Source organism: Zasmidium cellare (genome assembly GCF_010093935.1).
Source record: "Zasmidium cellare ATCC 36951 unplaced genomic scaffold M409scaffold_32, whole genome shotgun sequence".
Taxonomy (NCBI): domain Eukaryota; kingdom Fungi; phylum Ascomycota; class Dothideomycetes; order Mycosphaerellales; family Mycosphaerellaceae; genus Zasmidium; species Zasmidium cellare.
The window spans coordinates 355,475-368,754 of record NW_022986976.1 but is presented as its reverse complement, the minus strand read 5'-3'; the positions used below and the strand labels follow the sequence as shown (position 1 = coordinate 368,754).

The 13,280-nt window shown below is 54.5% G+C and overlaps 7 protein-coding genes across 7 annotated transcripts; 4 read left to right on the top strand and 3 right to left on the bottom strand.

The window, feature by feature from the left end:
* Positions 1–700: 700 nt before the first annotated feature.
* Positions 701–2,309, bottom strand: M409DRAFT_57817 (uncharacterized protein; the record flags this gene model as incomplete). Its single annotated transcript, XM_033813739.1, has 3 exons — positions 701–1,631; positions 1,682–1,798; positions 1,852–2,309. The coding sequence occupies 3 exons, from the start codon at positions 2,307–2,309 to the stop codon at positions 701–703; spliced, it is 1,506 nt and encodes a 501-aa protein (XP_033664042.1).
* A 477-nt stretch (positions 2,310–2,786) lies between these two features.
* M409DRAFT_57816 (uncharacterized protein) lies at positions 2,787–3,291 on the bottom strand (the record flags this gene model as incomplete). Its single annotated transcript, XM_033813738.1, has 4 exons — positions 2,787–2,937; positions 2,988–3,108; positions 3,159–3,185; positions 3,237–3,291. The coding sequence occupies 4 exons, from the start codon at positions 3,289–3,291 to the stop codon at positions 2,787–2,789; spliced, it is 354 nt and encodes a 117-aa protein (XP_033664041.1).
* Positions 3,292–4,193: 902 nt separating this feature from the next.
* On the top strand, positions 4,194–6,377 carry M409DRAFT_26595 (uncharacterized protein; the record flags this gene model as incomplete). Its single annotated transcript, XM_033808178.1, has 1 exon — positions 4,194–6,377. One exon carries the CDS (start codon positions 4,194–4,196, stop codon positions 6,375–6,377), a length of 2,184 nt encoding a protein of 727 aa, XP_033664040.1.
* A 316-nt stretch (positions 6,378–6,693) lies between these two features.
* Positions 6,694–7,679, top strand: M409DRAFT_57814 (uncharacterized protein; the record flags this gene model as incomplete). The annotated part of the gene is made up of 2 exons (XM_033813737.1): positions 6,694–6,895; positions 7,183–7,679. The coding sequence occupies 2 exons, from the start codon at positions 6,694–6,696 to the stop codon at positions 7,677–7,679; spliced, it is 699 nt and encodes a 232-aa protein (XP_033664039.1).
* Positions 7,680–9,149: 1,470 nt separating this feature from the next.
* M409DRAFT_26594 (uncharacterized protein) lies at positions 9,150–9,584 on the top strand (the record flags this gene model as incomplete). The annotated part of the gene is made up of 1 exon (XM_033808177.1): positions 9,150–9,584. One exon carries the CDS (start codon positions 9,150–9,152, stop codon positions 9,582–9,584), a length of 435 nt encoding a protein of 144 aa, XP_033664038.1.
* An 858-nt stretch (positions 9,585–10,442) lies between these two features.
* M409DRAFT_33581 (uncharacterized protein) lies at positions 10,443–11,675 on the top strand (the record flags this gene model as incomplete). Its single annotated transcript, XM_033810298.1, has 1 exon — positions 10,443–11,675. A coding segment is annotated over one exon (1,233 nt), but the record flags the coding sequence as incomplete, so codon positions are not given.
* Positions 11,676–12,106: 431 nt separating this feature from the next.
* M409DRAFT_26592 (uncharacterized protein) lies at positions 12,107–13,152 on the bottom strand (the record flags this gene model as incomplete). The annotated part of the gene is made up of 2 exons (XM_033808176.1): positions 12,107–12,164; positions 12,248–13,152. The coding sequence occupies 2 exons, from the start codon at positions 13,150–13,152 to the stop codon at positions 12,107–12,109; spliced, it is 963 nt and encodes a 320-aa protein (XP_033664036.1).
* Positions 13,153–13,280: the final 128 nt, after the last annotated feature.

Sequence of the window (13,280 nt, the reverse complement as noted above, 5' to 3'; positions counted from 1 at the left end):
GGCCACGACGCCTGCCGCCCTTAGAACGAGTGAGGTGTCAGCGGAGGGTTGCAAGTGGATGAGGTGATGGTGCAGCTGGGCGAACGCATCGAAGAGCGCGTGCGGCGTGCTGCTGGCGGGTGCGCAAGGATATTCGATGTTGGCCGGCGGAGGAGCGGAGAGGTCAGGACGGTGCTCGAAATTATTCAGCGCCCATCCTACAGCGGACTGCGGCGTCGACGTCGGCAGTGAGCGGTGTTTCGGGATGGCAACGAGGATAATTCAGAACGAAGGCACAGCGGGAGACTGTGCAGATGGAGGTGGTGGAAGTGTGCGTGAGTGGTTTAGCAGCACCGTCTGGAGAGTGATGTTGAACGCCGACCGCTAAGGAAACTTTGTCGTTGGGTCTGTGCGCAACCTGTCGGCGAAGGTCTACGGTCTCTACTTTGAGCAATGCAACACGTGAGTAGTGAGTGATGGAATTGGATTGTTTTCAAGTGCATCTTCAGTTCTCAGTTTGTGTGAAGAAGATTGGCGGCGTAAGCCTCCGATCTTCTTCATGATGCTGTGGGTTAAGTGACAACGCGTCCTTCTCTTGCTGCCCACCAAGAATAGCCGCCCTGAGCTCGATTGATGCTGTGCGCTTGAAAGACAAAGACCCAATCACCCCAAGTCTCAAGACTGCTTGAGCATGTCTTTGGCATCTCAGTGCATCGCTCCCTCACTTGGTGAGGTCAGGCATGTCGCGTGGATAGAGAATTTGGCCCTCATCCGGCTTCTTTGGCCTCGAGGGTCGGGAAGAGCGACGCTGGGAGTCTGCGACAGTGCCACCTAGCACTTCGATGTTTCGCTCCTCTGCTGGCCTCGCGCTCACACGCGGCATTCTAGCTGCACCAGATCCCTGAAGCCTGCCTGCACGCGAAGCCCATCCCTCGAGCGGGTTTGGGTTGGTGGGGCTGTCTTGCTCCGTGGTATCATTGAACCAAGACGGCATTTCGATGTCGCTTGAAGCGGTGGTCTGCAGCTGGGCATCACGCGCCTGAGAGGTGATCGGGGACTGCATGAGCATAGCTTCACTCGATGCATGATACGACGGATCGGCGCTGGCCTGCCTAAGGTTCGACGCCGCTCGACGACGCTTCAGAGTACCTGGCGTCGACGTTGCACTATCGGCGTCAGAACCTTGCGTGTGGACCCCTCGTCGCTTCACGGCGACCGCGATGGTCGAGGAATCTTCGTCGCCTTCATCGTCTGCTTCATCCCCCTCGTCTGCCTCATCGTCCATGTCCATGGCGTCCACTGCCGAGCTAGTGGGTTGGTGGGTGTAAGCAGTCTGGGGAGACATCTCGCCAAACGTGTTAGACGAAATCATTGAGCGCTGATGACTCTCAGATGGGTCTCCACCGGAGTGGACTTGGTGCTCAGCAGCTTCAGGGCGGGCTGAAGAAGGTCGAGTTGGCAAATCGTCCGCGTTGACATTGATCGAACCCACAGTTGGCGCTGAAGAAGCTCTAGCGACTCCGTCTTGGCTGGTGGGAGGTGCGGTCTGCAAGTGCGGCTCAGACTGAGGTCGTGGCTGATTGGTGCCATTGAGCGCGTCTCTGAGGGTGCTCAAGACCAGCTTCTGCTCGTTGTAGCCCGACTGGTATGTACTGACACATGTTAGTGAGACACATGAAAGACAGAGAGGAATGATACTCACCCAAGCTGCTCCAGAATCTCGTCATGGTTGGCGAGAATCTTGGCCATGGAGTCGCTGTGCTGGTTGCAAGCTTGCTGGATCGCGAGCACCTGATCGTGGAGTGTGACACCGCCCGTGCTGTGATGCATTTGTTAGCTAGGACTTCAAACGACGCTGATGTCGTGGCCTACCCATTCAATACATCTTGCAAGCCGTCGACGGCCTTCTGCAAGCTGGCAAACGATGTGCCCTGGTTGGCGACGAGCGACGAGGTATTGTCAAGCGTCAGGCGCAGATCCTTGACCGTCTGCTTCGCCTTCTTCAGCTCAAGTTGCACCTGGTCGAGCTCTTTTGCAAGTTTCTTCTCTTGCTCTTCGGCGCGCTGTTCGATCTGTTGCTTGAAGACGGTCAGTCTCTGATTGATACGCTCATCAATGAGCTGCTCGAATTGAGCGCCCAACAGGCCCGCCATGACGTTGGCTGGAGGCGGGAGTGGACGGCACGTAGTGGCAGGTGACGGTGTCGTGGTCGGCGTTGAAAGGAGAAGAAAGGTGAGTGCGCGCAATGAGCTTGAAAAAGGTCGGCTGCTAGCGCGAACGGAAGGTGCGAATCCTAAGGAAGGTGCGTGTTTCACTTTTCGTGTCGACATGTGTGAGGGCCGCGGATGGGAATTTGGCTCACTTGCCCATTTTGATTGAATTGTGCCTGAAAAGAGAGTTAGTCCCCAGGCGGCCTGGCATTACTTTTGCTGCGTTGTGGGCGTACCTGAAGAGATCGAACCTGTATTTGAAGGCCTGAAAGGGCCAGCCTCGACTGCTGTCAACAACGTCAACACCAACAGGAGGAGGACGCTCGAGAAGATACAATGATAAAAGATGAAGAGGGACTACACTCTACATTGGCATTTGCTTGAGAGGCAAACTGTTCACCTATCGGGCCTTGCTCCCGGCCCTGTTTATCTCCCTTCCCTAATACTTTTTCTCGACCTGCAAGCTCTTGCTGTGCGGTTCCAAAGCAGAGCTCGCCTGCCGTGCTTCTTGCCCAGTTCAAACGCCAGAGGTTGGTATCATCGACAGTCGTTTCTCTTCTTTTATACAATAGCAATACAGCCATCGAAGACTTCTCCTCATGACATTTCCGACACTCTCCTACTCTTCTGCATCCGGTCCAGAGGCATTATCATGGGCCTGCCGTTCCGCAATTGGGACTTTCGGAAGGCTTCTGTGAGGATTGGGGAGCTTTCTGTGCGAATTGTTGTGCCAATTGACATGAAGAAGCTATCAATGCATCAGCATTGACCTCCAAGAAAAGCAGGCTCTTGACATACCCAAACGTTGCAGCCGAGCCTAGCATATATTGCCCCAGTGTTCGCATCATTCCATTCGGTCCTGGCCCGTATCTGATGATGTTTGTGGCGCCAAAGATGAAGCCGATACATAGGCCAACAGCTGTCATACATCAACAAAGGCAAAGATGGCTGTAGCATCGTAGGACGTACTGCCACCCATCATGGCGCCCATCTTGGCTGCGAGCTGTCAGACGTCTATTCGCTGAAGGTAACAACGCAATGCAATACCTTTGTCGAAGGTAGAAGGACCGGCCATGCCGCCAGCGCCAGCGACGGGAGGCATCTTGAGGGTTGTGAATGCGAAAAACACGGCAAATTGGTTTCACTCGTCCGAAGCCTGAAGCTTGAAGTCGAAGTTGGAGCTGCTCGGCTAAACAGCGATCACGTGATGGTCTCCAGTGTGGAGCAACTCCTCTCGCAGGGCATCGGTCGTCGGGCGAGGACAGTTTGGGTGAACCAGACAGAGCCAGCAAACCGACGCAGCCCCCCGTTTCTCACCACCACCCTCGATCCATCCGCCCTACGACGCTCCAGGCACGGGACAGGCTTGCTGGCGACCGATGCGATAGCGCGCGAAGAGACAGGGCGTGTGGCCGCGACCGGGTTGGCGGTGCTTTGCCGCCCACGACCAGCACACCGAGCCTTCGAGCAGGAGGAGCAGCGGCAGTGAGCAGCAGCGAGCGCTGACAGAACCTCACCTCGCCGAGTTCATTCACCTCACTCTCCGCCCTCCACCGGCCCCTTCTCCGTCTGGCTGCCACGCCTCCCACCACCACCTCCAACACCGCTCGCTCCTGCCCACTCCTTCTCCCCCGCGACTTCGACTTTTCCCTCGCCGAGCACACGACTCCGTCCGTGCATCGCTCCGACCCTGGTCCTGACGGCTGAAACGAAACGACCTCACGACCGCTGCTGCGACGTCAACCACTACGCCTTGTAATACTACCATACCTCCTTCCCTTCGCGTATAATTGCTCTTGCACGGCGTCATCGGCGGGAACAGGCACGTGCGGGACACGCAGCGCTACAACACAACCTCACACCTCGACGATTGGCGGCGAGTCAGGGCACCGAGTCGCAACTCCTGCAGCCATATCTCCAATGACGGCGGTAGCACCTCCCTTGACCTCCTTTCAGCCGAGTACGCGTCTGGGATGGAGTTCTAATGGCAACGGCTTTGGCGCCATGAACTCGGATGAAGTCAACAAAATGTTCAATCCGGGCCCGCGCAAGACTGCTCAGCGCCAGAACTCCTCGTCATCAATTGCCTCGACCGCGTCGTCAACTTCCACCATCTCCGCTACCTCCCAGCCACAGACCAACGGCGCAGTACAGCCTCCTGGGACGGAAGCTGGCAGTTGGGCAGCGCGTAAGAAGCCTGCGCGTGGTCTCTGGCCGCCGGGCAAGTCAGAGCCAGCGACAGGTATTACTACTGCCAGGCCACAACCCGTGAGCTCTGCAACCTCTGGCGCGACCGCTTCTTCGGCGATATCCGCACTCCACGCGCCTTTGCTTCCGTCGCAGCAAATGGCGAACGGCAATGGTCAGACCAACGGTGTGATGAGGGACCAGCAACCGCAAGCAATGCCACCTGCCATACTACACCTGCTACCCATGAACGGCACCTTTGAGCGCAAGACCATTACTGTACCCTATGCTCCAGACGTTCTCCGAATCGGGCGACAGACCAACCAGAAGACTGTGCCCACACCTCTGAACGGTTACTTCGACTCCAAGGTCCTTTCCAGACAGCATGCCGAGATCTACGCTGATCGCCAAGGACGAATCTTCATCCGAGATGTCAAGTCCAGTAACGGTACATTTGTCAATGGCATGAGGTTGAGTCAAGAGAATAAAGAGTCAGAGCCTAGGGAGCTGCGCGAACAGGATGTCCTGGAGTTGGGAATCGATATTGTTTCGGAAGACCAAAAGACTGTTGTACATCACAAGGTGGCTGCCAAGGTCGAACACGCTGGCATCTATGGGTCAAGTAATGATGCTCTGAATTTCGGAGATCTCGATCCTAGCGCGGGACCCGGGCTTGTCGCAAGTCCACATCAACTCAAAAGGACCGGAAGCCAAGGCTCAGTCAATGGACGAGGTGGAGCAAATCCGGCCATGAATCAGCAAGCCATGAACATGGGAATGCTTAACCAGCCACAGCACATGAGGAATTGGTTGAACCCGATCACGACGGAGCACATCGTGAAGAAGCTCAATGTAAGTGAAGCCCTCGATTTCACGACAAACTCGACTGATTGGGTCAAGCACGAAATGAAACTCGCCATGCAGCAATCGCAAGAGATTGCACGCGCAAGACAGACCGTCGAGAACATGCTCGGTGGAAAGCTTGAACCGCCGCCGCCTGTCCCAGAGAAGAAGTCCAACTCGGAGAAAGCAAGACCTTCACCAACCAAGTCGAAGCTTGACCTCAAGGCTCACTTCTCAGAACCTCCCGCACCGCCGCCACAAGCACCTCTCCCGGAGAAGCCAGACGTCGCGAGAGCACTTGCCGATCCCATCATTCAACCACTACTTCGCCGCACGGATACCGCTCGAACGCCATCAGCAAGCAGCTCACCTACCAGGACTGACCACTCTGGCGACATTCTCCGTCTGTGTGAAGAATTGAAGTTGGCAAAGGGAGAGTTGAGCAGCCAAAGTGAACGTATGAAGAGCTTGGAGAATGATCTTGCTCAGGAACGCACTGCGAGAGAAAACGCAGAGGAAAGAGCGCAGCGGCTAGAGCAAGGCCCTAGGCTGGATTCACCGACCAACGAAGGTCACCCAAGCGCAGGAAACAGCCCCAGCTCGTACAGCGATACTGCGCCCGATCTCCAAGCACAGCTAGACCGGTTGCGGACGTCGATGGACGAAATGAAGCAGCAAATGGAGTCGTATCGTCAAAGGGCAGAGGAGGCAGAGACGGAACGTGACGAAGCCCGTCAGACTCTTGCGGAGCTCGTTGAGCAGAAACGCAAAGAAAATGCCGACCTATCTGGGAAAAGCACGCGGTCGTCTTCGAAATCCCCACGCACACCAGCAAAGCGCAGTTTCCAGTTCGATGGCACTACTTCTCCAGAGCCCAATGGCCACGCCCTAGCGCCGGCTAACGTGAGAAGCCCTACTTCTGTCAGCTTACTGGAACGCGCGGGTGTGGAGGACGGACAGCCCATCACCAAGGAACAGGCACAGATCATCACACAATTCCTATCACAAGAAGTTCTTGGGCCTCAGGCGAGGTCAAGAACAGGTGAAGGGGATTCGTTGCTCTACTACGGGTTGCCCTATGGTTCCTTTGCTGCGGTGGTCGTCCTTGGTTATATCGCAATGACTTGGGTCAATGGCTGGCCGAAAGTGGAACGATGATCTTACGAGAATGAAGGAAGCCACACGCATGTCGAAATGAGAGCATTGCTCGACGCCGACTTGGCGGCCAAGCACGCGATAGGAGCTGGGCGTGGCAGGAGAGCATGGCAGCATATGGCTCACACGTGCAGACCCTGACACAACTCCCGACCCGGAGGAACCGCTGCCATGCGCCACCGCGTTACCCTGCGCAAGGGCACACGACGAGCAGTGAAGAAAAGTCCGCGTACCTGCACCTCGCGAACGTATCAAGAGATACCACCAGACAGCGCAGCGGCACCGGCGGAGAGGAGTCGCATGTGGAGGAAGAAGCGAAATGCCACAATGTCGCCGAATGACAATCACGGCCAGTGGATGGCCTGGGACATCTGTCAACACAAAGAGGTGTAATGGAAAACGATGGGTGCGAAAAGGCAAGAACCTTGTACTTTTGATCTGTTTGGGTGCGCGGGTAAAAGAGCATGGAACCGGAACCGGGAAATGGGATATGGAATCGGGTTGGAGGGAAAGCATACTCGGTGCGTACATTGAGGGCTTTTGGATGGGAGGCTTTTGTCGTGGTCGTTCTTTTTTGAACACAAATTTTTCTTGCTGTCTTGATGATGTCTCTCAGGGAAACAGCATGACAGACATGACACACCTGGCGTTTTGAGAGAACATGTTTTTCCTTTTGTTGTACATACCAGCCACAGCGCTTTTCTGCTTGAGTAGAACGGGAGGGGAAGAATGAATGAAGAAGAGAATACTACTACGAAGACTTGGAACGCTATCATGTCTCGGCACATCTTTGCTGGCGTCTTGCTAGAGACTTGGGGTCTTGGAACCTTAGGGTTCGTTTCCTCGCGGCGTGGCGCTGAGGCTTGCATTGACTCGTCGTTTAGTAGGTGGTATACGACTATACGTGCCGAACAACTACTCTTTCGAGCAACGGCATGCAGTAATCGGAGCCGAAAAGAATTTCAATTCTTTCATGGACGGCACGGCACTGAATCGGAACGGCATGTACGAAGGCGGACGGACGAAGAAGTTCGTCCTAACGCCGCGGTGTCGTGGTGGTGTTCGGCAGTTGCATATTCGGCGAGTTGGGCACGATGTACACCAGAGAATGCCGCCGGGCAGACTTCAGTGAGAGAGCTTCGTGATGCTGAACGACCCCCTTCCAAGCAGGAAGCAAGAAGGAAGACGTACAGCGAATGCGGCATCTACTCCTCTAATCCCTCGAACACAGCCCGAAGAAGTATCATCATCAAACAACAACAAAAAGCAGTATACGAAAAGAAAAGGGTCTGCCATTGCCATTGAGTTTTTCCACAACCGTCGATCCAGCCCAGACCCACGGAACGCCACGTGGATCGAGTGTCCGTGGCAATCCTTCGAACAAAACTCCTTGTGGCTTTTTTTCTTGCCCGTGTTGTTGGCGTTAGGGCAGAGCTGGTGATGAGCATTGGGAGCTCTTGAGGGATGCGCGTTTGGAGAGTGGGGGTTTTCGGAGTCGCCGATGATGAGGAGGATTGGGATTGGAGTTGGAAGGTCAGATGAAGGACGTGTACCCTTGGGGTTGAACGGGGCTGGGGAGAATGTTCGCCATGCTACTACTGCTGTAGCCAGTGCTACTGACTGACCTATACTGTCAGTCTTCGGATAGCCAAGACTCACAATACGGTCTTGGGCACCCACTCTTTCGCCCCCGGACTTTCACGGACATGTTCCTCGCAGCTATTGTGCAACTGTGGCGTTCTAGGGCGAGCAACCTTCTATGCGCTTCCCGCCTTCGAACAAGACCCTATCCGGGTACCGCCCAGAAGCCACAAGGCTCTCGGCCGTACCTGGTCATCTTCCAGCTCGCTCATAGGCCAGAGCACGAAGCTCTTTGACGAGGATTGTGGCTTTCTGATCACCGCCGCTCACTTCGGCGGGCAATAGGGCTACAGTATAGTACGGCATCCCGCATACCGACCTTGCCTTTGATTATCTAACCCCGAATCTACTACACGCGGATTACGCAACGGGTGCATCTTGCGGGTGGATTTTTGGGTTTGCTTGGTAGGAGCGCGACGGCTTGGGAGCGCAAGGAGCGAAGTCGCGAGCCCTAGCTGGGGACTACCGTCCGCCGTCCTTCGGGTGACTGTGTGAGGGTTTAATAAGGGTTGGGGTCCCTATTCGGAGAAGTCACTTGTTGACAGAAGATCAAGGCCGACCATCGACATCGCCATCGACAACGACAACTCTGTCCGAGAGGAACTGGACGTGCGGAGTCTGAAGCCCTAGTTTTCAAGGGCAAGAGGGAACGTTTAACAGCGACATCGATAAACATCAAGATCCTTTCCACGAGGCCCCGCAACCTTCCAGCGATCAACACAGCTGGAAGCCCTACTCGCCTAGGCCAAGGGGGGAATACCAACACCAACACAAGAATCTGTCAGAAACGGTTGTGAGGAATCGCCCTTTTTTGACAGCGGCTCCTTGTGGGATCAAATCACCGCTATCCCTTCAGTATTACGTCGGCCGAAAGCCCTACTCGCCTAGGCCAGCACTCAGCTGCCAACAGGTGCTTGATCGGTGTTGGATCGTGTGACCCTATCACGTACGGCCAAACGAAGGAACAACAGCGCGCGATTGCGCGGATTGTTCTAAAGAGCAGCAAGGAGTGCTGTCAAGAGCATTTCAACAATTGTAACCTTACGCAACAATCCACACACCGGTACGACGACTAAGGAACAAACGACCAAACAACAACCTGCTACAACTTCTACCCCCAACCCTCCACACAACATGGTCTCATCCCTCGAAATCCTCCGCCCAACCCCCTCCCTCCGAACCCCAACCCATCGCCCAACGCACTCCCCCTCCAAAACCGCCCACGATCTCGAAACCCGCTCCATAGCCATCTCCCGCGCCCTCCTCCTCTCGGACCCCACGCACCCCGTCCTGAAAACCAACCTCACCCCAGACTTCACCTCGGAAGAACCCAACCGATCACGAACCTGCGTCGGCATCGACGTCATCACCGTCTCGGCGAATGTGGACGAGGAAAGGGGCCGGGCGAGCGTGTGGGTGTTGTTCCGGGAGAGCGATCTGACCAGTGGGGGCTTGAGCGGGGAGAATGTTAGTGTGTTGAGTTGGTGGAGGGAGAGGGGCGTTTGGAGGTGTTGGAGGCAGACTGCTGTGAGAGGGGTTAGTGGGTTTACGCAGGGGTTTTTGAATTGAGGGATCATGGCGCTGTTCTTTTGAAAGGTTGGCGATATATCAGTCGGGTCGTGAAGCTTGCGGGTTCTTCCTACATTTGATGTTGTTCTTGAGCGGGATGTTCGGTATGAAACATTGGGTTGACGTGGCATCTGGTTTCTTGTGACCGTTGAGCTTGTTGAGGGAGGATTCCACAGAGCGTCTTTTGTCACTTCCCAGGGGAATGGTGGAAACCGCCGTATAAACTTTGGGAACGGCATCATCGACTGCTGAATGAAAAAGTCACGGCTGACTCCTCGTATCAGAATTCTCTCTCGCTTAAACAAATAAAAGGACTTTTATCTACCACTTCATCACCGCAGAGTCACACGCAGTACGACATTGAAAGCCCAAACTGCTTTCATGATCGCAACATCGGCATCTTAACATTCACTCACATTGATTGGCCGTTGGCTAGCGTCGCGCTAGCGGCAGGCTGCATGGATTGCGAATTCCTTCCCGATCGCGTGTATCACACGTGTCTCGCCTATCTCTGTTGCCCGCATTTCTCTTCCCTTCCACTTCATCACAACATTCTATGATAATGTTTACGATGGTCTTACGGCGAGCGATAATGCTTGCATAGAACATCGAAATTGTGAAGAGAGCATTGGTGGGCATCGCTCCTTCCGGGACTCATCCTACAGCCAGTCGCAACCTTAACCGCCAAACAATGCTATGTCCAAAGCATACGACCACGGTCGAACCTCTATAGCAAGCTCGGATGATATCCCTCTCCACGAACTCCAACAACTTCCAGGCGGCCGCCCCTCAGCCGACTCCCTCCACTCCTCAGACTTCGGCCATCTCCTCTCCGACGATGCCTCCTCAACCTCCTCAACAGATCTCCCGCCCATCGACGGCGGCCGGGGAGCTTGGACTTTCCTCTTCGGAGCCTTGCTTCTTGAGGCGACCGTCTGGGCATTCGCGTTGAGCTTTGGCGTCTTCCAGGAATACTATTCGAAACATGAGCTCTTTCGCGACAGTAGTCTTATTCCCACGATTGGAGCCGTGGCGACAGGATTCACGTATCTCGGCATTCCGGTGACGAATCCGATCGCGATGCGCTGGCCGCAGCATCGGAGGAAGATGGTGGTTATTGGGTATGTGTTGTGTATGATTGGGTTGGTAGGGGCTTCTTTCGCCAGGGAGGCGTGGCAGCTTCTCCTGTTTCAAGGACTGCTGTTTGGGTTTGGATGGGTGGTGTGTTATACACCTTTGCTGTTGATGCTGAATGAATGGTTCGTGGAGAAGAGGGGGCTTGCGCATGGGATCTTGCTCTGTGCGAGTGGGTTTTCGGGCTTGTTCATTCCGTTGGGATTGGGTGCTTCGTTGGAGAAATTTGGGTTCAGGAACACGTTGCGTGGGTATACGGTCCTGACGATTGTGCTTTCTGGACCGGGATTGTTCCTCATGCGACCTGGGATCACCCACAACTACAGGGACGACTCATTCGGGCAGGCCAAAGGACCAGGAATCACCACTCTACTGAATTACTGCAAGACCATTCACCTGCCACTATTTGCGACCGCCGTCTTCCTCCAAGGCCTCACATTCTTCCTCCCAAACATCTTCATCACTTCCTTTGCCAAAGATCTGGGCCTGTCCTCGACAGAAAGCTCCGGGCTCCTCGCTCTCATCTCGCTTGCTCAAGTCCTCGGACAGCTCTGGCAAGGCTGGATCTCCGACCGCGTCAACGTCTATATTCTCGCTTCGATCTCCACTATCGTTCCAGGTCTCGCTGCGGCTTTCCTCTGGGGTCCAGCCAGAGGCATGGCTTATCTGGCGCCATTCGCTCTGATCTGGGGTTTCTTTAGCGCGAGCTATAGTGTGCTTTATACAAGGATGTGTACCACCGTCATCGATTCGACCAAGGATGGAGATCCTGGAGAGGGACTGTTTATGCTGCTATATGCCGTCCTGAGCTTTTTGCGTGGGGTCTCGAATATTCTGGAGGGACCTCTGAGCACTTTGTTCATTGGCGATGAGATTGATCTTGAGACTTTTGGTCTTGGGAAGTATCGAAGACTTGTGTGGTTTACGACGCTTTGCATGTTGGGGAGCTCGCTGGTTGGATTCAGAATACTGTGGCGAAAGAAACAAGTTTGACATCTACAAGCGGTCAAACACTAATCGCACCAAGGCCATCGAGGACAACTTCGATGTAGCCCATGCCAACCTGTCGCCCGTCACTGGCTTGGTCTACAGCGTCAACGAACGAACCCTCGACGCCTCCGAGGCAATCCAGAACGACGTCTCTGTAGGCGGTCCCCGTCTCGATGGGAAGGAACTCTTCTGCATAGCTCTTGAGCATACCCGGACGCTCATGAGGACTTGCATCGTGCAACTCCTTCCAACTCTTGTCCAGCATATTAGTCCAGAGGCCAATCTCCAGCAGGCATACGCCGAGAGAATATACGTCATGCAGGAAGGTATACTTTGGAAGTGGTTCGGCGCCTAATCTGGATGGGTGTCGATAGATGTCGTATTCATGCCGAGCATCTCTAATCCCCCTCGAGGTCCCGGATACTGCTCTGGAATCTCCAAAACCTGCCAGTATGACTTGCCCAAAGTCTTTAGCGGCGTCCTGAGCATCACCATGACCGATGATAATGTTGGCGGAGCGTATATTCTTGTGAACGTACTGGTACGCATGCGTGAAGAACACGGCAGTTGAGAGCGATCTTGCCAGCCCAAGGCGAGCGTTGAGACTGTACGTGTTTTCTGTGGCCAATAATTGACGCAGCGACTGGATCCCTACGATGCCGCTCGGCAGCTCAAAGATCATTTTGGCACACTTGCTCAATGGGATATATCCAAGGCACTGCGCAATGTTCGCCTTTCTGGATTGAAAGTTGCGATCATCTAGCGTGGCGGCGTGAAAGGTCGTCGCCACTTCACGGATACGGCGCAGCGTGTTTTCCTTGTCACGCGGACTCTCCCATGAGTGCGTCTCGACAATCGAATGATTCCCATTTTGCGATCTTCCCGTTTCGAAGTTATCGTCTTCAAGCTCGCGCCCATCCAATACGTGTAGCAGTACTGGAGGAAGCTCCAGCTCCACCTCAAGACTCGTATCCTGGCGTCTCGCCAGAGACTTGTCAATGAAGTCGACTATTTTTCTTGTCTCGCCATCAACAATCGGCAGGATGGAGGATACGCCATGGACGATGAGTTCCAACGCCAGGTTAGCCTGATCTCCTAAAATCGTGTCGACAATCTTCTGCAGCTTCCTCTTCTTGCCAGTCGCCCATTTCAGCGCTCCATATGGACTTGTTCTCAGCTTTTGGGCGAACCCCACGAGCTCCTCGGCCGACTTCTTCATCCTTTTCATCCTGTCTTGCAGTGCCTCGACGTCACTTTTTGGTAGCTTCTGCAGCATCCCTTCGTGCAGATCGATGACTTTGAGGCGATAGGACACATCGACTAGCATCTCGTCCTGCTCCTCGCCGGAGTATCTCACATCGTGGATGAAGGTCTTGATGATTTCGCCATATTTGACGGAGAGCTCAACCAGAGAAATGACTTCGAGGGCGCTTGCTAATGCCATTGTTGATCCTGCCTGAAGACGAGGATGAGAATTGGGAACTTGTGACTGGCTCGCGAGGCTGAAATGTAGCCCATTAACGTTGCTCAGCTACAGATTGACACTGATGTCAGAATGCAGATAGCTTTTCA